Source organism: Hypomesus transpacificus, chromosome 8, assembly GCF_021917145.1.
Source record: "Hypomesus transpacificus isolate Combined female chromosome 8, fHypTra1, whole genome shotgun sequence".
NCBI classification, from domain to species: Eukaryota; Metazoa; Chordata; class Actinopteri; order Osmeriformes; family Osmeridae; genus Hypomesus; species Hypomesus transpacificus.
The window spans coordinates 5,643,183-5,666,663 of NC_061067.1; the positions used below are offsets into that span (position 1 = coordinate 5,643,183).

A 23,481-nucleotide genomic window follows, 5' to 3' on the forward strand; every position below is an offset into this window, starting at 1 on the left:
CACGTGGAACAGAGAGGGCTCTCGGAAGCATAGTGTGGGAGTGAGGACAGAAACAGAAGAGAACTGCTCCAGTCTACAGCGCGGTGGGGTGGTAACATTTTAGTTTAAAACGTTAGAAGAGATTCAAGAGACCATTCCCCCCCCCCGCAAACTGCTCCTCCTTCTTTAGTCTTCCCGGTTGCAGGCTGACTCAAACTTCAAGACTTTATACGTCAGAGAGCGCGGAGACTCGACCAACTGTTTCGTTTCCACCACTAAATTCATTTACTCACAAGGATGTACCAGAATGGTTGATAGCATGTCAAATAACAGAGGCAGATACTGTACGCTTGAATGTAGTTGTGATATATTTCCAAGACAGTCGGATGTCAAATGGTCCTAAACAACACCTCAAAGACACCTTTGGACCGGCACATGGACTCCCTCGAAAACCCGGTGCTACAAGTGAGTATCTATGCTTTTAACTTTTTTTCCACAACAGAACAACTGGTTGTAAGCGATCAATCATCTTCCACAGCGTAGTTTATGCAAGCACAAATGTTGCTCTCAATTACAGTACATATTCGGTCAGCGCCAAGTGTTCCAGTAGGATACAAAGTAAACTGGATACATAGCCTCCGGGGCACTAATGTGGCATGGCCTATATCAAAACCATTGAAAATCACGTTAACAGGTGCACCAGACAGTTGATTAATTTAACAACCTAACTTATCTTAAGAATAATACTTTTTCATTTCTCAACTTCAGTGTGAATTATATATATTGTTGACCGATTGGTTTATGGTTTTTCTTTTCCTAGGCTATAGTTATTTACCGACTGCTTGAAAATAAGTCGACTATTTAGTAGGTAAATAATAGAAATGTTACAATAACAGAACTGGTTACTAAGTAACTGACAGCAAGCTGTCATTTTATGAGCATGATTTACATGCCCCGAGAGGATGGATTGGAATAAAAAGCCAGATCTTTCGTTTTTTCCGGTTGCCAGTAGCAACACATGTGAACGTGAATATGTCTGGTGCTTCAGTGTCCTGGGCTAAACATGCCACATTACCAACTAGCCTACTATTAACTCAGTTATTAGGATTCATCTGTCAGGAGGAATGTATTTGATTGTGCTATCATTATTATTCTTATGTACCTTAACTGCTCAATAACTCAAGATCTCCTTGGTAAAAGTTTTACAATTTTGGACATTGATACTACAGGCTGAGTGTAACTTCCACACCCCAAATGGCCCACCGCCTTCCATAGGTGGCACTATTGACCACACCCTAAATCTACATTGTTTTCCCTCCACCACATAAAACCAAAATGTCTGAAAATTGCTATGCATGCCTTATTTCTCATGGGGAACAAAAACAAAAACGTTGGTACCCATAAAGTCCACCATGATGGATTTTCCTGTTCATGTTAATATTTTTTATACATTACCCTTTTCATGTATTCCAACTGTACCTGCCTGTCTCTTTGTTTAACAACTGAACTGGACCCTGAGCTTCTTATGAATCAGTACCAGGGGTTGTGATAATGCCAAATAATACACAAATGATAACATTCCAATAACTACCAGTTGTAATTCCATCTTTTCATTTAGTCTTTATTCTCTCCCTCGCTAGTCTCATGGAAAAGGAGCCCGGAGGAAAGGCAGATTCAAAGGCTCCGATGGCAGCACCTCTTCAGATACCACGACCAACAGCCTAGTTCGACAGGTAGGCTTGAACTGAATCATGAGCACAATGTCTTCAAACCAACTGAACTTTGACACCTGTGGAGTCATGCATAGCTATTATGTTGAGTCGGTCTTCTTGAGACTGTCCACTTGTCTGTCCAACATTGAGAGATGGACAAATAACATGTTTATCTGGTTGGAAATTAACCACACTCTGCAAAGCTTCAGAGATGTATCTTCTTTCTCTGACTGTCTGCAGAACTTTGTTTTTCACTCACAGCCCAATATCTTGAAGGGTAATCTCCTGTGAGAGCAAAAATGTTATGTCATTATCATATATCAAAGATGAGATGTACTGTTGAGATGTTGCGATGAAAGCCCTCCACTCTGTAAACACGTCATGGGTACAGCATGTTAACCATCCAGGCTAGCAGGAGGCACTGCTCTGCAACTATGCAGCCTGTGCTTGAGTGAGGTGACACTGTGGCCTGTAATAAAGCAGAACCTCTGAGGTACACAATGTGTGAAGCACCCAAGGTGTCTGGTCTTTGTTGAGATGACCCTGCCGGGAATAGGATAGGACGGGTTAAGGATGGGCGCCGCTGCCCGAAAAATGTTTCTGCCTTTTTTGGAGGAAGATGAGGCAGCACAGATACGGCCTCCCGCTCTGGCACGGTGGGCTTGCGGCAGCAGCACTGGTGTGAACGAGAGTGGATCGGAACAATAATGGTACCCGGTGAACCGTTCGTCTGTTTTGTCTCAGGGATACAGAAAATGTGCACTGTGTGAGACGCGAGGAAGTTCAAACAGGCTATTAATATCGAGTATTTATATTCTCGGCAGATAGATGAGAAGTGGCTGGATGCGTAGGAGGAGGGGGATGCCGGTAATAGAGGTCTTCAGTGACTCGCCCCCATCCCTTCACCCCGCACTCCAGGACCGCATGTCCATTCCCACCGTCCTCCAGGGTATGCCAACAGTCTCATTAAGCAGCGTCCCCCAAACTCCCCCTGACTAGCTGTCGTCATCCCCCACCGACTGATTCATCGCGGCCAAACTCAATTACTTGGAGAGCAACTGAGAAACAAAACTACACAGGGAGACAGAAAGATTGAGGGGAAAAAGAGACAGAAGACGAGAGAAATAGAGTAAGGCAGAAGTTGCCAAAGTGTTCGGGTTGATAGGGCTCCATTATGGCAATCAGCAGATATATCCTCTTGCAGATGTTCACGGGAGGTAAGGGAGAGCATCCATTCCAGTAACTCATGTGTTTGGACAATGAATGTAAATACGCCGTTTTTGAATTAGTTTAATCATAATAGTGGTTTAGAATGACTTATTTTCCCTTCTCTTCTCTCTCAATCATGTGGGCTGTGATTATTTTCACTTTTCACACAAGTATGAGACTGGGGTGCCTTAACCTTTAAACTAACATCATACCTGGAACGTTTATACAAATATTTCCTTCTCCACCGTAATGATCTTCTGCTCTGTCATCGGCGCGCTTCCTTTCGCCTTCAGTGAACATGCCACATGTTTTCAAACTAAGAGATGTTGTTTAAAACCGCATTTCCATTTGTTTCCCTACAAAATGTTGATCTTCTTTGGTGGCACGTTGGCATGACAGAGAGGCAGCGTTGACGTGGGCGTGCTGAGTGCACAAGAGGATGGCAGGGGTTACCGCTCCATCGATCCATCACAGCCCACAGGCACCATCATAAACATGCACTCTCCTGTTAAAGCTGCTACTCTGAGAAAAGTCGAACACGACTTGAGGTAGAAATAAGGAGACAGACATAGGGGTGAGGTGAAGGAGTGATGGGGAGGGGTTTGAAACGGGAAACAAAACGTACTGTGTATATATATATATATATATATATATATATATACATATATATATATATATATATATATATATATATGTATATATACATATGGACAGAGAGAGATTGAGTGCGAATAGAGAGAGAGAGAGAGAGAGAGAGAGAGGAGAGAGAGAGAGAGAGAGAGAGAGAGAGAGAGAGAGAGAGAGAGAGAGAGAGAGAGAGAGAGAGAGAGAGAGAGAGAGAGAGAGAGAGCAAAAAGAAAAGCAAGTTTGGAGCTCTAACCTCTCATTCCCATGGGGGCTCAGAGTGATGTCTGTGGTAAGTGGAGCACATTCAGTGGTGGTCCACGTCCACTGACGAGTCAGCCTGTGGGAGTCCAGGGCTCCCTCTCTGCTCCCGCACGGCCTCCGCCAGTTCGTCACGGAGGAGGGAAAGGCCAGTGCTCCTCTCTGCGGGCCGGACGTCACAGCCCGCCAAACCCAGATGGATGTTGCTGACGGGATGTTAGCTGATACCTTGTGTTTCTGTGTATGTGTAATTGCCAGGATGAAAGCATGAAGGGCACTGCTGGCTAATTTATCTAGGGCTCTCGGGCCCTCGGCTGGGGCCTTAATGGAACCAACCTCAGCGCTGCCAAGTCTTTGTGGGATTTAAGAGACTTTAGTGCAGGTCTCCAGAGGCTCTGTAGGCATCTATTAATAGATTTTAAAAACAGAATTAGATACTGGGGCCACATATAGTAATGTGCAATACAGCATTGCATTGTAAACCAACACAAGCTTATGTATCTCAGGTTTATTCAGTGGAATCCATGGCAGGCCAGTCTGATGTGCTGTCTGGTATAATCGCATTTTCTGTTTGTCAAACTCTGGTTTACATAATACTCATGGAATGATGTCATACTTTACCTCCTGCCGCTTCCCACTCTCTGCTGTGTTTATGTGAAAGGTCTCACTTGACTTCCCACTCTCACTCTCTCGCCCACCTCTTCCTCTCTTTTTTTCCCTATTCCTACTCTCTCTCTCTCTCTCTCTCTCTCTCTCTCTCTCTCTCTCTCTCCCCTCTATCTCTCTCTCTCCTACTCTCCCCCTCCCTCTCTCCCCTATATTTCTGTGACTGTGGCTCAGGCTGTGTGAATCTCATCATTTCAGTCCAGGAGTGTTTCACTTTGTACTGTTGTAGCGTGTAGTGTACTGTAACTCTGCTACAGCTTCCATGCTAGGACATCTTGTGTGTGGGGGGGGGGGTGGGGTGGCTGGCCATGTTTGATGGAGTGTGATGGGGGAAGCAGGAAACTCCTTCTCACTCCCTTGATTACAGAATATTTGTCTTTGTATCCACCAGATAATGTTTTCTCATCTTAATGGGGGGAGGTTGGGGTAGGGGAAATGGGTGCGGGGTGAGGGAAGGGCTGGAGGGGGTTGAGTATTACGTAAGATGCGTATTGGCTCTGCCACTTATCAGATCTGGCAACCGCCCCGTCTCCCGGTCCCACACAAGGGACTCGGAGGTATGAAGGAGTGGGGTGGCTGCCATTCAGCACACTGCAGGCCTTGGAGGGGATAGTTAGGACTGAGTCCAGAGCACATCGTTTCCTATGGAATTTGGCTACACCGGTGTCTCCACCATCAGCTCTAGGAGACTGAATCAATGAGCTTTTCAGACACCTCTCTAGTATGAAGTGTTAGTATTCATTCAGCCTGCCATACCTGGACCTGTACTACCACAGGGATGCACAGTGTGGGGGTGTCTCAAACCCTGTTTCTCTCTCCTGATATGGAGATATGCATGCAGCATTGCAAGACCGCCATCTGCAGGCGTCAATGCAACAGCGAAGGCAGGGGTTCATGAGTGGATTCATGCTAACAGGCATCTGTTGGCAGGGTTTACTTGTTTGATGTCTCATGTTGAAATGATGAATGTCACAGATTAAACAGGATTCGGTTGTCACTGTATCGTACGGATTTTAATCAATTCACATTTATATAAAGCCTTTGCCTCACTCACATATTGGCAAGTGCTTGGTGAACCATAGAAGGGATCTTGTTCAGTGGTGACCTTGTCTTGTTTACCTGAATGTGGGATGGATTCCTGTTTCCATAATCGTCTTGTTGGCAGCCATTCCATGTCCACGTCCTCAGTAGAATGTGCAGCCTTTGTCCCACCCAGGCTCCCTTGGTCTCTGGGATCAATTGAGAACGTCTGCGGGACAGGCTGTGCTTAAAGACCTGCCAAGTTCCCCTGACCACTCGCTCAGGGGTACACTGCCTCCTTAGATCGCCATGACTCACCGGGCCCTGTGACTTATATCTCTCTGTTGATGGATAATTTCATTACTGCTTTGTTTTAGTGATAGTATAAAGGAACCCTAAGTGTGTAAGTGAAATGTTAATGATGATTAATCAAACGCAGTACTCGACAATGCATATTGTAATAACTTAAGTTGGTAATGTAAGAGACCCATTACATTTTCCCCCCCATGCACCCTGATGGACAATCTCTGATTTGATCTGCTCTAACTCAGATAGCTCAGACTGTGTTCCAGGACGTGCTCTTGTTCCCCTATAAGTCAATGTCACGGCCAGTCAAAAGCAGGTGAGTGATGACCACCTCTGAGAGAGAGAGAGAGAGAGAAAGGATGTTCAGAGATGTGACAGAGTTACTGATGGTATCTCTCCCTCTCCTCTCCCTCTCCTCCTGCCTGGCTCCGCTGCCTGGGTCACTGGCTGTAATGACGACCCTCAATCACAGCACTGACACAGTGTCCCAACTGAAATATGGACATGGAACTCAGATGGATCAACTGATGAAAGAGCCGGTCGTGTTTATGTCTGACCAGGGCCTTGTAGAGCCTTCACTAACCCTTAGGAGGTGACTAGATAAGATGATGGATCTCTGTACATGTTAGAAGCTCACCATAGGCTACCTATGTTGTATTTACTGTACGTATGCACTTGGTCAGTGTCAGCGTATCCTGGTGACAAATGGCTGTTTGGGCTGCACCTGCTGAATAGAGATAGGAGGGGAGTGTAGGGGAGAGGAGAGGAGGGAAAGGGAAAGGGGGAGGAGAAGAGAAGGTGACTCGCAGTGAGGCAGAGAAAGGTGAGGAAAAGAGAAAAAGGAGCATGGATCCCAGCATGACTGAGAAGCAGAGGGACGTGGAGAAAAGGAGGAGTGATGACTTGCCCTTGCCCTGTGGACGGGCAGCGGTACTTACTGTGAGCTTCCCTGCTGCTTCCCGCCTGCTGTTCAGTCACAGCACAGCAGTTGCCTTCACATGAATGTCACCTCTGCACAGCATAAATAATAATACATTTGTCTGTATTAACAGCAGGGTACCACGTCGGGGGGCGACACAAAGGACGAGTGACACAAAGGTCAACGGCCATCGCCGAACCTAAGTTGTGTATAATACGTTCATTTTGGCCCTACAGAGTGACTTAGAAATACATGGCTGTGAATACACACTAGACTGCAACATAAGCAAGGATTCTTTGTTACAGAAGAGTGGGGAGCACAAAAAAAAGAATAGAAAAAAGACATGAAGTTAGAGCGTGTGACTTAGAGGAACACAGTGAGGGAAGGCTAATCCTGTAGCCGGCAGACGTGGCTGCCCATTGAAATTCAGTCCGTGTGTTCTCTTGTGTAAGCAGACAAAAGCATCTGCCCTACCACATGCAGAGGAGACTGTACAACCAAGATGCACGCACAACCATAACCCTCTGTCTCCCTCTCTCCCTCTTGTTATTGTCCTCTCTCTCTCCAGTCTGTCCCTTTCAATGACAAAACACTCCGATGGAAAGTGACTTAACATGCACGCAAAGACAATTGGGGATGAATGGTAGGCAGAGAGAGAGAGAGTGAAAGGAAGAGACAGAGAGAGAAAGAAAGAGCAATAGAGTAAAAAGGTAGTTGATTGAAGGCTTTATTGTTGCAGATATATTTGAGTCTGGGCTCAATCCTGTTACAGCCCTCTGAGTGCGAGAGGCGGGGGAAGTAGGGAAAAGGAGGAGAGGAGAAAGCTAGGGAGGAGTTGAGGGAGGAGTGAGAGATAGGAAGTGGTAAGAGCGGAGAGGTGAGATAGAGAGAGGGAGCGATAAGGAGGAGAGAGGGTGGAGGGATCTGGGAGAAGGGAAAGGGAGGAGGAAGGAAAGAAAGGTTCAAGCCCCAATATTAGTCCGACATGACAGATAGGCTGTGTGAGTGACTGTTCTCTGCACCACTGGGTAAGTCCTGCTCTGCGCCAGACACAGGCACGCGCACTCTCATGCAGACACACACTTCAACTGTACGCACAAAGATGCACGCACAGACACATCGACATGCAGTTACACCAACACTCAAACACACACACACACTTATCCAGGAGCCAGCCGCTCCCTAAGCCTCTGCCCTGACCACCGCCCCACAGCTCGGTGCCAGCAGAGTCAATAACACAGCACTTCTGTCCCAGAGAGAGAGAGAGGAGAGAGATAACAGAGAGAGAGACAAGGAGGACAAAGAAGAATCCTGCTCACGTCTATTCATGTGAGTGGACCTGAGGGAGAGACGGAAGGGAGAGGAGGCGGGTCTAACGAAGGGGACGCCCCCCTCGGTGAAGGGACAGCGGTCAATAAAGGACACTTGAGCCTCTCCGGTGGAGTCTGAACCTGTCAGAGCTGGGTGCCCCTTCTTAGCCTCCACACCCACCAGGACCTGAACCAGACTGCCAGCAAATCCAGCCAGCAAACCAGCCAGCTAACCACAGTCAGTCAACTAACCAGCTAGCCGCCAAGTCACCCAGTCAACCAGGCAGGCGGGCACAGCTCACACAGCAGCACTGCAGAGGATTTGGGAGAGTTGGGGACAAGGAGGAATTAACCCGCCGTTTGCTGCGTTCCAGGGAGGAGATGAGGATTTAGGGTGGGGTGACTACGACAGCCTCGCGCCTCGCAGCCAAGCTCCTGGTGTCCGTGCTTTGCCCCAGGGTATGGAGGAGGGCTGGGGGCCGGAGGAGACACCGGCGTGTGTCTGTCTATGGAGAGCGTCCCGCTGAGAGTTGCCTGGTGTCTGAGCCCGATAGAGGAGGAGGAGGAGGACGCACGTGGAGGAGGGGGAGGGGGTGGGGGTCGCGCCGTGGGATACGACAAGTCCTCTGCTTTCATCCCCTGCGGCTGGGGCTGGGGTGGGGGGTAGGGTCCTCTCTTTCTCGACTTCTTATTTTCCCGTCTCTCCTGCCCTTCGTTCCTCTCTCCCTCTCTCCCTCTCTCCCTCTTCCTGCCTCTCCTTCTCTCCCCCTCTCCGGGGAGCTGACTGTGCAGCCATGGAGCGCAGCCGAGCAGAGGCTGCTGCCGGACAGGGTGTCTGTCTGTGAGGCGGCCGTCCGTTCCTCCACCCCCTGGCCCCCTTCATGCCGTGCTGTGGGCTGGGCCATCGCCGGAGAGCACAGCTTCCATACGTGAGTCCGCCTGCCTCGCTGTCTCCTGCTCTCCGTTCGCTACACAGAGAGATGGAGGGAGAGAGAGAGAGAGGGAGAGAGGGAGGGGGAGAGAGACGGAGGGAGAGAGTGAGAGGAGAACACGGGGCTCACTGCATGTGTGTTCTCACTTTCATGTGAAGCATTCTGTTGTGATTCTTCTCCAAGGAGACCTGTGGCTATCTGACAGGAGGATTATACCCATTTTGGTGCATATTGAATGGAACAGTGTGTATATGTGCGCATGTCTTTGCCAGTGTTCATTTGTGTGTGGTGGGTTTCAGGAGTTTCTCAGTGTGTGCCTGAGTGTGTGAGCCTGTCCAAGATTGCACATAGTGTTTATCTAGCGCTATGTTTCTCTGTGTTGATATTACTGAGGGGGCTAGGTGGGGAGGGGGGGGGGGGGTGGTTTCTGTGCATTCTCTCTGACTCTGCAGGGCTGAGCCCCTAGTTCTCCGGGTGCTAAAGCAGATCTCTGCAGAGCTTGTCTGAGTGTGCCCCCCCCTCCCCTACCTCCTTCTCCCCCCCCCCCCCCCTACACTAAGACTAGATAAATCTTTCATTCCACATTCATTCTGGGGGCTGAAAATGGGCGGGCGGACGATGGAGACACAGGCGTTGCTGCTCGGCTGCGTTTTAGCATGCTGGACAGTTTCATTCCATCTGGCTGGTGTGTAGACCCTAACACTGCCTGACAGATAGCATTAGGTTAAGAGGACATGCTAGTTGGGGCACCGCAACCTAATGCTGTGCAGCGGGGGGAACACTGGAGGCTTCCTTCCCCATTACTTCTGTCTGCAGAGACAGAGGTACTGCAGGGGGCAGGGAGAGAGGGGGAGAGATTAGAAAGAAAATGAGAGATGGGGTTATGGACAGGACACCGACGGATATCTGGCATAACTCAATCAAGCCATTTTCACATTCTGTTTGACTTGTTGTGTTTGACTGCATACGGTCAGAGACAATTCATGTTTATCCTTCAAGGTCCTTTCTCTTCAAGTACTGTCTCTTTGGGCACTTTGACGATGACACTGTCTCTTTGCCTGTGTGTTCAGGTCAAAACAGTATACCAGTTTGTTTGCTACAGACAGTATTCCTTACAGCCTACAGTCTACAGTATCTGCACCTTACCGTTCACACCTGACTACTTTGACCACTAGATGTCCCTGTAACACCTTTAGATCAGACACACTGGCATGCACAAACACACACACACACAGACACAAAGAGATGCGCTGCAACAACTTTTGGCGCAGTTGTGAATGTTCACCTTTGTCTGAATCATGATAGAATTCAGACACAACTCTTTGTTGGCCTCTATTTATTGGTGAGGTTGTGATGTCATTCCACCCTGAGACGTTTACTGGCTAGGCCTGAGCAGAACCATAAATAGACAGAGTCAATGGCCAAACTCTGGCTGTGGAGCTCCGGCATTGTGTATCTGTTTACATGACATAACAGAATACTGGACATCCAAATGAAAGGAATGCAAATTATTTGGGCAATCACTGCTAATACAGGTTATAAAAGGATGAATTGTTTGAGATTGAAAAAGTGTGTATGGGCCTGGTTGTGTGTACGTATGGGCAAACATACAGCAATTCCCACACAGTTTGTTTTAGGAACCCCGTGTCAACCCTGATTGGTTTACAGAAGACCGTGGTTTTGACCTGGAGAGCTGGATGGCGTGCCGTGACACACCGCTCTCTTTATGACGCCCTTCTCACATGGTTTCAATACGGTGCAGCAAACCGCCGTTTTACGCCTGAAATGGGCCGGAACGCAATTCCACTTGCGATGGAATTCCGGAACGAGGAGACGGTGCCAGGACGGGACTCCGTTTGACGGGTCTCAGACACTCCGCACGGAAACTCAACTAATTGGAGACAGCAGGCACCTACTCTGCTCCCCCTCTCTCCACTGGGCCTTTGTTTTGCTAGCTTCTCCTGTTACCCACGATGCAGTGGGAGGACTGAGCGCTTAGCTCTGTCAGGGTTTCTACACAGGAGACAACTCCTTTGTGACAGTCAAAGTTTGTCAGTATCTAAAAGACGTAGTAGAGGTATTGTTGCGAATCCCTTTGAGACCTTTTATAAAGGTGCTGTTTGTGTGTGTGTGGGACTATGTTAGAATAAAGGTTATGTGTACTGTTTGTGTGTGTGTGTGTGACTGTTACATATAACGGTCATATGAACGTGACTGTTACATATAACGGACAGAATAACGGTTGGTGTGTGTGTTTTGCATGCTTATGTTTTTGTTCATTACATGAAAAGGTCACTTTTGTGGTGTAAATGCAGCATAGTTGCTTGTAACTAGTCACTTCTGTTGTTTACCGTATATTATGAAACCATGCACGCAATGCAATCATGAGGACTGCGACGCATCAGAGCATTTCATAGAATACTTAATTTTTCCCTAAAACCGTTGAGCTCATGAACGCAGCGGTGAGCTAATCTCCCCTGGCGAACGTCTGACCTGGAATCCCCGCTTTTCCATCCGTCGGGATAAAAGTCCGGAGCCCCAAGCCAGCCTGGCCTCGTGTGCCTGCAGCCGGGTTTCCTTGGCAATGGATGTGTGTTCCTTCACTTTCCAGATAGGATGGAAACGTCCGGAAACAAAGCAGCTAATTGGCCACAGAGGCACACAGGAATGTCTCAGATTTAGATGGATATTTTATTTTTTTCACGCGACTGGAAACTGTGATATATGTCTGTGGAGGCCTAATGTGTGTGTGCTGTAGCTCACCAGGCTGGAAACACTGATGTCACTGACACAAGGAGATGCTATCCTGGGGACTGAGGAGCTTGTGAGGACTGGTCTTGGATCAGTTGAACTGGCCTGCAGGGAACACTAAAAAACCTTGCGGGCCTGGAAACAGTGAAGGAACGAGGGCGGCCAAGCAGCCTCTAATGCATTTGGCTTGACTTCAGCTATAATAACAAGTAGCCTAATGAAGAGGATCCTCGGTTATGTAATCAAACTGTTTTTCTATGAGAATGAAACTTCCTTCATTCTTCCTTCACCTTATTGCTTCTCTCTTATTGAAACACAAATCAGTTCTAATATAGTATCTCCTAAATACTTTGACACAGTAATCAGTTTTTTCGTTCTTTTCAGAAGGTTCTATAGAATGTGCTTTATTCACAGTGGAGCTTCTGAATGTAGTAGTAGTAGTAAGTCCTTTGGTAACATTTTGAATGGTATCCATATGGTATCTGTTGTACAATCCATATCATCGGGTGCATATGAAGCACTATTCTCATGTAACTCATGTAAATTCCATGATGCTGACAAGAAGCACTGGTTAGGGAGAGGCTGTCTGTGGGCATGAAGCAGCCACTTTCAAACATGCAGGGCTTCGTCATGCATGTGAGCTTTGCAGTTTCTGACACTGCCCTCTCGTTACTTCATCCTGCAAGGCAGCTGATAAACAACATATGGAACTCAAGTGAGATATGGGACACTGTTGCCAAGTAGAACATGTTTTATTAGAATTAAAGCGTTCGTAAATCCATTATTTGGTACTGCGCCGATTGAGAAGATCTTTGTAACAATGGGGATGTGGTATTACTCAGAGACCTTGATAGTCATACTAAATGCTGTGTATCAGGTCAGGTCAACACAGAGCGACCAGGCAAATGTACTCAGCTCCAGATTCCAATTTCAGGGCTGAAGTTGAGTAAATCCACTCAGCACTTTAATTCCATTTGATGCCATATCTCTTTGTCTCTTTCTCTGTCCCTCTCTCGGCTTCTATCTCTATCACTCTGTCTCTCTCCCCCACCCTGCACATTCCCTCCCCCCACCGTTCCCTCCTCTCCCTGCAAGCCCCTCCCTCTCAGTCAGCAGCAACCTGGGGCCATTTTTCTCTGTGTAAAACACGAGGAGGAATGGCCCATCAATATACCATTACAGAGAGCCGTCTTGGGGCTCCAAGTTGGCCCCCTGCCCATGTAACCAGGCCCCTCAGACAGCTAGGGCACCAATAGCTCCTCAGCCTGCACGTAAACCAAGAACAGATGTTTCTCGGGAGCCAATTAAGAGTGGAGATGTAGACAGCCTCTCCTCACAGTGTACCAGGAGAGGCTCGTTAACACATACGGATGCTTGAGCTCAATTCATTAGTGTGACAGAGGCAGAAGATGTATCAAAGCCCTTACCATTAAACCTGAACTCTCCCCATCCGAAGATTGGATTTTTATTTTATATCCACTGATGTCTGGGTATAGTTTAAGGTTCGGATAGTATTATTTTCTGTTTGTGTGTGTTAGGTCCCCTATGATCCACAAGGCCTTTTGGTTTAGAAGGGAAACTTGCCAAATGTTTGCAATCCCCATTTGAAATGAACTCAGTCAGATCAGCAGTGAGGGCTCCAAGTCCTGGCCCAGATCTTTTGAGGTAATCTCAATTGATGTGTTTGTGTAAACAAACAGGCAGTGTAGGGAGGGCGGGAGACAGCAGGGAGTGGGGGGGGGGGGGGGAGAGAGAAGGAGACTGAGTGCGTTGGAGTACGGCGATTTACTAAGTAGTGTTCTGAAACAGAAGGTGGAATTGAGATGGGCGAGTGAGATTGCTTCAGTGCAAGAGTTGGGGAATGGGGTCAAAAGTAAACAGTCATGCAAAGATTGCGGTCAAGTAGCAGGAGATGTGGAGTGCCTGAAGTGAGGCACGGAAAAGAGAGATTGAAGCTTTGGGGAACGAGGAGACAAAGAGGAAATCTAATTTCCAGTTTTCTGCCCTCTTCTTTCTGCTGTGCTTCTTTCCTATTGGCTGTGAGGGCTACCTGTCTCTTGGTGAGGAGGCGCCATGACAACAGGTGCCAGCCAAGCGAGAAAACAATCCCAGGAGAGAGAGAGAGAGAGAGAGAGAGAGGGAGAGAGGGAGAGAGGGAGAGAGGGAGAGAGGGAGAGAGGGAGAGGGAAAAGGGGGATGTAAAGTGGGAGGGGAAGTGAGATGGAATCAAACTGCAATAAGATATATTTATGTGAGAGCGTGAGAGAGAGATATTGAGGAAGAGACAAAGTGGAAGAGAAGAGGGAAACAAAAGCCCCGGTAGTCTGAGGGATTGAAACTATTCCCGTGGTGAGTCACCAGGTGAGCTGTGCACCCCCTCCAACCACACACACCCGCTCTCCTGCTCTCACCTGCCCTAAGACCCCAGGGAGGAGGGAACCTGATCTGCCTATCACAGGAGGACTCCGCCTCTCCCTGCCACCGCATCCCTGCCCTCGTCCTAATGCTTCCATAAGCCCACCCGCCGCAGCCAGCTGGAAGGACCTGCTCCGCGATTGGCCACTGCCTACTCTGATTCTCAGCAGGGTTGGGGGTGGGGTCAAACCTGCTGTGGCTTTGCATATTCATATCCACCGTGAATACATAATCAGTCCAGGAGGATACTCTGGGCTACGCGGAGGAAGAGGAAAAGGGCGAGGAGGAAGTGGATGAAACTTTTGACTCTGGGATTCTCTCCTTTTGACTCTGGGATTACAGCAAACAGTGTGATACTCAGAACGGGAGTGTGTTTGCGCCTGACTACTTTGCTTTGTTTCTGCCTGCACTTCTCCATCCACCGCTCCCGTGGGTGTGTGTGTGTGTGTGTGTGGAGCTGCCGACGGTCTCAGCTGGATGTGCAATGCTGCCCTGACAGATGTTGGAGCCGTCTAAAGCAGAACATCTGAATGGGAGCCTTTGGAGGGCTGGAGAAGACCCATGGCTGAGCCCGGCACTCTCTCGGCCTCGACCCCGCATCCCGTTCACTCCTGGCCACCGAACAGGCATCGTCTGCAGGGCTGAGAGTCGCTGAGGAGGGGCCTCCTCCTCCGTCCATGCTGCCGTCTCTGCTCCTGTTGCCATGCTTAAACCACCCAAGAGTAAAAATGTCTCCTGGGTAAGTGGGGTACGTAGAGGCAAGCTGTGGGATGAGGGGACTTAGGAGAGGGGAGGGAGGGAGGGAGCTTGGGGCTGTCAGCCTTGGATTTCCTCTCACCCGGTAGTGGCCAGAGTTTGATTCCTGCTGTTTCTGTGCCCAATGTTTCTTTCAAGGGGAGGCTTATCGATTTAAGGATTTATATAACTACTACATGTCCACTTTATGAAATCTGGAAATGTCCAGCCAAGATCGCGTTCCCTGCCAGCTCTGTTTGCCTGCTCTGTCTCATGTCATCCCCCATGTGGAGCCTAGGGCTTTACACCTCTGAAGGTCTGGGGGACCTGGCTGTGGGAGGATGTCCAGTGCATGCAGTTGTTATCTGAGTGTATATGTGCGTGTGTATTATAGTGTGTGTGTGTGTGTGTGTGTGTGTGTGAAAGTGTGCGTGTGTTTACGGGAGTGTGTATCATTTCTGACTCTGGGCCAGGGCAGATGGATCAGGGGAGATTAGAGCGAGAGAGAGATAGATAGAGAGAGGTAGAGAGTGGTTTTGCTCAGATGAAATCAGCTAGTTGAGGATTGGCGGGGGGGGGGGGGGGGTAGCGACGGGGCAGAATTAGTGTGGGGGGAGGGGGGCGCCTGCCGTGGTGGACAGTTCCCCAGACCCCTGTGTGTGTCGTGGCTCCAGGCCATCTCTCCCTGCAGGGGGTTGTGATGGAGCTATACAGCTGCTCCAATCCACTCCCTAACCCCAACAAGCCCCTTAATTAGAGCACTAATTACCTCTTCTGAGTGAAGCCCTGTCAGTATGTGGTAAAGGATGAGCATGAGTGTTACAGGACATGGAACTGCACCAAATCTGCTGATGACTGTTGAAAAACATCGACGTTCCGTCGAACATGTGACTCTCCATCCGCTGTGCCTGTCCGCTCTGTACATTACTGCTGTGAGCATGTTGAGTGTGTGTGTTTGGCGCAGAGACATGGGCGGTGTTTGTGTGTTTACCTCCAGAGGGAAAACTCTGCTCCACTTTTTCGTGAAGCCACCCATATGGTGTACACAGGAGATGGCTGTGTGGTGCTCACTGCCTCCTTCTGCTCCTGTGTCTGTGCCGCAAGCCCAAACACACTGGGAAGTGGAGTCAGTCTGGACTTCTGATAAGTACAAAAGTATAGGTGCTTGATTGATCACGTCTGGTACAACTAGAACTAATGGTCTGGTCCAAAAAAGATCCAAGCCCATCCATCTGACACTCAAGGCAGACACAAGCAAAACTGCAAAAAACTGCAAATATTTTTAAGGCACTAACTGAAATCACCCCCAGCCGCCATCAAACCATGGACCGTGTGACAAGGTATACAGTGCTATACGCACATCAGTAAATGCACATGTCATTACACCAATTAGACAGGTTCAAATCAGTCGAATCGTGTTTTTGGAGTGCAGAATGTGTCTGTGTGAAGAGTGAATGCATGTCGGTGCAATACATGTGTGTTAAATTAGTGTACATTAGTTTGTGTGCACTTGTGTTTGTGTGAATTTCGAGGGAGCTAAGGACAGGCCGGTTGGCCTAAGGTCATAGAGGGGAGCTGTCCAGGCCACAGATGTCACACTTTCAAATGAAAGCCTAACGCTCAGCCAACTGAAGAAAACCACTGTGGATCTAACCATGACACTGCTGATCCTAAACTCTCTCCATCCTATCTGCTGAGCCCCTTGCGTGTGTGTGTGTGTGTGTGTGTGCCGCTTGGTGGGGGTGGGGTGGGGTTAGCATTAGTGACTGTCGGGTTGATGTGTGCGCTCACAAACCCACTCGCAAACTGTGTGTGTGTGTTCAGCATGTTAGAGCTCGGTCGGCCCGAGGCGTGTCATTTACAGTTCCAGGCGCTCCCCCCTGTATGACCACATCCCGTCTCCCGTGGCGTCGACATGCATGCACATGGAATATATGTGAGCGTGTGGGACCCAAGCATGGACGGGAGGGTGTGTCTGTGAGCAGCAACTTGTCAACAGAGCGTTAAATGTTTTCCGTGGAAGATAGGTCGGGTTTGTTCCCTGACAGGCGTCAGCTGTTCCTACCCCAGGGTCACCGTGCTCCTAACAAAACCAGGGGATTTGCATAATTCATTACAGTCGCGCCGGAACGGAAAGGCGACACAGGTATCCCTGGCACTGTGAGAGGACCAGCATGCCGAAGAAGCCCAAGGTAAAGCAACCCTTGTTCGTGCCTCTGTGATGTATGAGCAATGTAGTGGATCGATCCATCGGCATCACCTGTTTTTTGGGGGGGGTTTGTCAAGTTGTTTTTCGGTTCTCTCGTTTGGTTTGGCGGACTGCATTTGTTTAGCGTGGGCTGTCCATGTCAGCGAGTGCAGGCGCGCGTGTTCCACGGTGTGTGTGTGGGCGGGCGCAGGTGTGTTTGGCACTAGATCCTACCACCTGTCCAGATATATTTCATCTAATAGGTTGTACATGTGTGTGTGTGCGTATGTTCAATGCTAGAGGCTGCTGTGCTGTCCTGTTGAAACCCGCTCTCTCCTCTGCCGTCCCACTGAAAGGTGAGAAGCAGTCACCAGGCCAGGCTGTTTGAGAAACAGGATCTGGAGGCTGGTCCTGTCTCCCCTGCAGGCCCAACCACGGCCTGGCTGGCCTCTTGTTCGCTGATATGTTCTCCTCCAGCGGACTGGAATTTAGACAAGGATTCTAAGTGATTCTAAGTGATTCTAAGTGATGGGTATATTGTTGCAGCCGAACCAAAATCTTCAGCGCTTACAGCTGCCTCAGCAACACTGCTCTCTGGCTGGCTTGTTACCGTGGGGATCATGTGAGGGGGGGGGGGGTTGAAGTTTCAAACTGAATGTATGAAAACTGCAACTGGTGGCCGTGTTCGTGAACCGAGAGGCGCGACAAGCGTTTCTTTCTCTGTTAAATCCTGGCTTGGTGGGAGTCAAGCCGCTTTAAATCTCCTTAGTGAGAAGCAATCATTCCAAAGGGAGACGAGGATCAGGCCGGTGTGGGGCCGTCTCCCTGGTGGGCGTCACTGTACCGTCCCTAACAGAGAGAGAGTCATCCAGCTGGGCTTTCAGTGGCACTCACACTTCTAGCCATTGTTCTGATTCTCTGTGGTGTTCAAGGTTTAATATGAAAGGGTTCAGTGTGTTTGCTCCATGTTAGAGTATGTCTCCTTCGACAGTGGGGTACACTTCTCAGGCTGACACAAACAGCCCTTCACCCCAGTCAGTGATTTAAAGATGGCAGTTTTATGGCAACATGCCCAAAAACCACTAGGGGGATGTATTTGTGTGATTTAGAATTTATTGTGTGTGTGTATGTTTGTACATTTGTATGTGTGCCAGTTTCTTCTTGTATGTGTGCTTACATGTGTGGGAGTGTGTACGTGCTTTGTTGTTTGTGCAAGTGTACAAATGTGTGTTTTTGTGGACGTACTGCGTGTGGACAGTATATGTTACATTTACATTTACATTTAGTCATTTAGCAGACGCTCTTATCCAGAGCGACTTGCAGTAAGTACAGGGACATTCTCCCTGAGGCAAGTAGGGTGAAGTGCCTTGCCCACGTCTATTTGCACGTACGGGAATCGAACCAACAACCTTCTGATTAAGAGCCCGACTCCCTAACCGCTCAGCCACCTACCCACTATGTTTATTTGTGTGAGTGCACGTGAGTGTGTGCGCGCGTTCGGTCGGTGGGCGTGCATCATTTGTTTGCGTGTCGGTTTCCGTCCTTGTTTGTGTGCGCGACTTGTGACCACAGCGAGAGACGGCAGGCCCAGTTGTCTGACTCAAGCTTTTTTCCCCCCATGAGCCCATGTGGGCCAGTCAATGTGTTGATGTGTTCACTCAGCATGACGTGACTCACTATTCAGTTATCACTGAACAGCCCACCCCCACGCCCGTGACACACACACACACACCAGGCTAGCCAGCTCAAATGTCCCTTTGTGGCGTCTCACCCGTCGTGATCGGTCGTGCCTGTGGGAGCGCCACTTTGTCTCCGTGACGATGATCCTCCTTCCGCTGGAGGTGCTGGAGAAGCCTCCTCCGTCACCGAGGACCAGACGCCACCGTCACGCGGCCCTGAGCGCTCCGGTAAGCTGCTCGCTCCGCCGTGGCAGAACACGGCTCCACATGTGCTCTCTCTCCGGGGGCCCGGACGTTCTGCGTGCTCCTCTGCCGCTACCGGCGGAGGCCGCAGGGCCTGCAGGCAGGGACGGGACTCAGCGTGTTCCTGAAGCTTGAAGCCGTGTTGGCTTCTCCCTCTCCTCCACCTCTTGGATACTTGTTTTCTCGTTTTTTGGTGTACTTTGTTTGTTCGCAAATGAAAAAAAACGAAGGATGGGCGTTGATGCGACGAGATTGTCTCTCTTTCTGTCTCTCTCTCTGTCTGTCTGAAGATGGTACTTATTACCCCTCAGTTGTGGGGCTTCTGTGCCTTTGAGCTGTAACTCAGTTAACCTTAGTCGGGTGCTGGGTCTGGGCCCAGGGGGGCTTCATTAGACCTGGGTCTCAGTCACAGGCCTCTTTACATGCTGCACAAGCTGCAGGATTACATAGCTTCAGTGGAAGGATGAATCAGGGGCTGACTTTAATGGGTTTCCTTTTATCCTCCTGGCTCTATGAACAGCTACTTCAAGGCGAGGGGATGAAATGAGGTCAATGTTGCCTGTCCACATTCTCGTCACAGCGGAGGATTTATGATGGGTGATATCAGTAGGTAGTGAGCTTTCTCCGTAGGGTGTCCGGGCTCTCCCTTAGAGATAGGGTGAGAAGCTCGGTCATCCGGGAGGGGCTCAGAGTAGAACCGCTGCTCCTCCGCGTCGAGAGGAGCCAGCTGAGGTGGCTCGGGCATCTGATTAGGATGCCTCCTGGACGCCTCCCTGGTGAGGTGTTCCGGGCACGTCCCACTGGGAAGAGGCCCCGGGGAAGACCCAGGACACGCTGGAGGGACTATGTCTCTCGGCTGGCCTGGGAACGCCTTGGGGTCCCCCAGGAAGAGCTGGCGGAAGTGGCCGGGGGGAGGGAAGTCTGGGCCTCCCTGCTTAGGTCGCTGCCCCCGCGACCCGATCCCCGGACAAGCGGCAGATGACGACGACGACGATATCAGTAGGAATGGAACAATGCAAACCCTTCTACAGACTTAAGTATCACGTGAGAGACTTAAGAGGAATGGCATCCCATTCTATTTATTGTTATTGCACATTCGTCTGTTTAATTTGTTGGTGTGGTTTGGTGGAAACTGTCTGGGGTAGTGCTTGCTTACGTCAGTGCTGGCATGCGTACCAATCAATAAGACAAAGTCATTCAGGGCGATCGTCCCCCAACGCTGGCAGAGCACATGGACTGATGGATCAATGAACATAGCTGGGCTCAGCCCTCATCAGTCAGCCCTTGAAGGGTCCAGCCAGCTTCATTTGCCACCAAACATCCGCTTCCCCAAATACAGGTCACCCTGGTTACCTTGATCTTGGTCGTGGGGCTCAACACTGCATTATGGGGTGTCATAAAGTGAATGTGTAGAAGACATGTTCTCTGGAAGCTATATGAATAAAGGAGGGTGAGCAGATGATCATGTGGATGTGTGTGGTCCGTGTGCGGTCCTGCTGGGCCTGCGATCAGAGCCTGGATGAGGGGACAGGCAGCAGTCTGTGGTGCAGTGTCACGTGCCGAGCACACGCTCAGGATTATAATCCTTGGAAAGGGGTTAGAGCACACCAAACAGCATATAATCTAGGATTTACAGAGAAAACTGAATTTGTTTTTGGCATGCTGCAGAAACATCTGAGGTTATCTCAGGCATCAGGGCAGGAAAGGTGAGTGGACACTCTCAGTTGTTCCTTTGTAGAGTATTACAACCAGTTTCTCTCCCCCCCGCCTCCCCTCCCCCAGGAATGTAGCCTGATGTACTGATGATGGACCTCTGATGTAATACTGATGGACTGATCCATGATCCCCCCTCCCCCCTGCTGTCCCTGCTCCAGCCTCCCTGGGTGACACATTCAGGGACACCTCTGCTTCTTCCTTGTCAGCAGAAGAACTCAACATTTGTAACTGTTTCTGCCACACTGGCGCTGGCGTACTATTAGCCCTAGTTTCCACCCCCCCCCCCCCCCTTGCTTCTGATGTCTAATTATATAAAGACGGATCATCTGCCTCTTCCTTTGAAGTGGATGGGCCCCCATGACAGTGACTGCTCCAGTCACTCAGCGCAGCCTGCGCCTAGCGCTGCAACAGCAGCTGTGTTCCACTCAGCACCTCTGTGGGGTACTGCTAGCCGTCCACAACGCCCCTAGCATGGTTAGGGCTTCTCGCCTCCCCTTTCCTATGACCCATGTCAATTTTGGTGTGCGTGATTCTATGGGTTTTCGAGAGAGATTGAAATGTCCTTTCTTAGATCTCAGTATTTACAATAAAGACCTGGAATACTTCATCTGCTCGGCCACTGTTTTCCTGAAGAGCGATTAGAAATCAGTACTTTGACAGTGTTCTTTTATGTACAATCAGTTTTAATCCTTTGTTGATTGAGCGGGTGGGTATCGCATTTTTTCGACATAGTGAACATAATTGCTTCCTGCAGTGCGGGACTCGGGAACATGTGTTGAGACCATCGACGTTGGGTGAGTTCAGTTCTTCACTCTTCCGCTCCTCCGAGTCTAACCTCTTCAAGGCACTGAGGAACACATGTAAACGGCTGGGATAACACACTCACACTCGCACACATTAAACGCTGCTCCAGCTGCTTTTGGTGCATTCTGGAATTTTTAGGCCTGCCCTGTTGGCCGGCGTCCTTACTTCCTAACTGGCTGTGTGCGTGTGTGTGTGTGTGCCTGTGTTTGTGCGTATGTGTGTGGGAGGAGAGCAGGGGGGGGGAGGGGGCAGAGGGTAGCTTGTTTTCGGGACTGGAGGACGGGCGCTACGTTCTGAAAGAGTTTTCTCCCAGCGTGGGAAAGCAAGAGGCTCGTCTGCCTCTGCCTCTCAGCCGGGACAGACGTGGCCCATACAAGGGCCGCTGCTCCACCTTCACCCCCGGACTCCAGCTCCCTCCGCACGGGCTGCCTCGGGGAGGAGGAGACCTCGCCTTCAGGGAGCGGAGCGGGCGGAAAAGAGAGATCGTAACGAAAGGAGAGAGAAGTAGGAGAGAGGAGGCATAGGTGTTTGCTCGGCTAGGGAAGAGATGGACAGATGGTGAGGAGTTCTCCCCATCAGACAGTGGAGCTGGGCAGGGGAAGACATGCATCTGTCCGGCAGCGAGGAGTCTGATGTGGTGAGTCCTGATATACGACCTCAGTAGAAACACAGGTCCCACTAACACACTCAAACACTTAAACAAACAGTATGTAAACACTGGGAACTATGGTGGTGGTGTACAGAGACAGCCGGAGTCTTCTCCTCTGCCTTCTCACCCTCGCTTTTACGAAACAAAGAAGACGAGTGTTGGAATGCGGTAGAAAGTTGTCGTTTTTTTTGTGTGTGTTTTTTTCTAAAATCTAGAATCTGAAGGGCGTAATCCTAGACTTCCTACTTTCCTTCCTTGTCCTCCGTTCCTGGAAGTTTACTTAGCTGGTTTTGTAAACTCACTACAATAGAACGTGTTTGTAGCGTGCCCAAGAGCTGGTTTTGGACGAGGAGGGGGGGTTGTGTGTGGTGTGTTTGAGAGGGGGGCTGTTGTGAGCAGACACTCAGCATCTTGTCTGAATTTGGGACTGTCCGTGCGTGGGCTTTACTACCCTTAAGTGGTGAGCAGCGACAGGAGTTAACGACTTGTTTGAAGGAAGGAAAATAAACACCTGGAAAGAACCGGGTTGAGGGCGATGGGGTCGGGGGAAGGATTGCCCTGCCCACTTCCACCATGGCTCCTCTGTTTCCGCGTAGCTCCCCTCGGCTGTTTTGGATCGTTTGGTGTGAATAGTAAGTAGGACGATTTAGCCGCGTGCTACATCGTGATGCATTATGTGAGTCTGTAACGTCCCCGACGATAGAACTTTCAGCGTGTAACATTGTACTGTAGATGCTGGCAGCATTCCACCAACAAAGGATCACCTTCCATCAGCCTTCCATTTCTCTGCTTTTCAGTTTCATTATCTTGGGTGTTTACAGTGGGGGTGTTCTGGCATGTGTGTGTGTGTGTGTGTGTGTGTGTGTGTGAGAGAGAGAGAGAGAGAGAGAGAGAGAGAGAGAGAGAGAGAGTAGTTTATATCCTCTGCTCGCTGATAACAGGATGACTGGCTCGCCCACACTTCCACAACTTAATATGTCTGCTCTGGTCAAATCACTTACACAAACACCCTCAGATCGTTAGTGTGTGTGAGGGTTAGGGACAGTGCGTGCGACAGTGCTTGTGTATATGTGCGTGCCTGTGTGTGTGTGTGTGAGCGAAAGTGTGTACTGTATGTGTGTGTGTGTGTGTGACAGATGCTGTTGTCCGTCTTGTTGACTCATTTGGCTGTGTGAGCTGGAGACAGGGGAGTACCTGACCAGCTGTCCTCCCCCCCACTCTCACACACACACACTCACACACACACTGTCTCTCGCACCGCCACTCTCAGTTAAAGTGTGTGTGAGGGCTGTGAATGGCGAGGGCCTCCTCTGATCCTTGAGGTGTATGCACACTGGAGAACCATCCTGCTGTGGGTTTGCCG

The 23,481-nt window shown here is 49.6% G+C and overlaps 1 protein-coding gene across 5 annotated transcripts in view; it reads left to right on the forward strand.

Moving 5' to 3' along the window:
• Positions 1–219: 219 nt before the first annotated feature.
• cacnb2a (calcium channel, voltage-dependent, beta 2a) overlaps positions 220–23,481 on the forward strand; it is a 47,081-nt gene continuing 23,819 nt past the window's right edge. For 2 of the 5 annotated variants that reach the window (XM_047023469.1, XM_047023470.1), the window contains exons 1-2: positions 220–444; positions 1,620–1,712. In XM_047023469.1, the coding sequence (XP_046879425.1) occupies positions 373–444; positions 1,620–1,712 (165 nt within the window). In that variant the 5' untranslated portion in view covers positions 220–372. Of the gene's footprint in view, positions 445–1,619; positions 1,713–8,850; positions 8,936–21,703; positions 22,107–23,481 lie in introns of those variants that run through there. The other 3 variants (XM_047023471.1, XM_047023472.1, XM_047023473.1) reach the window with 3 other exon arrangements.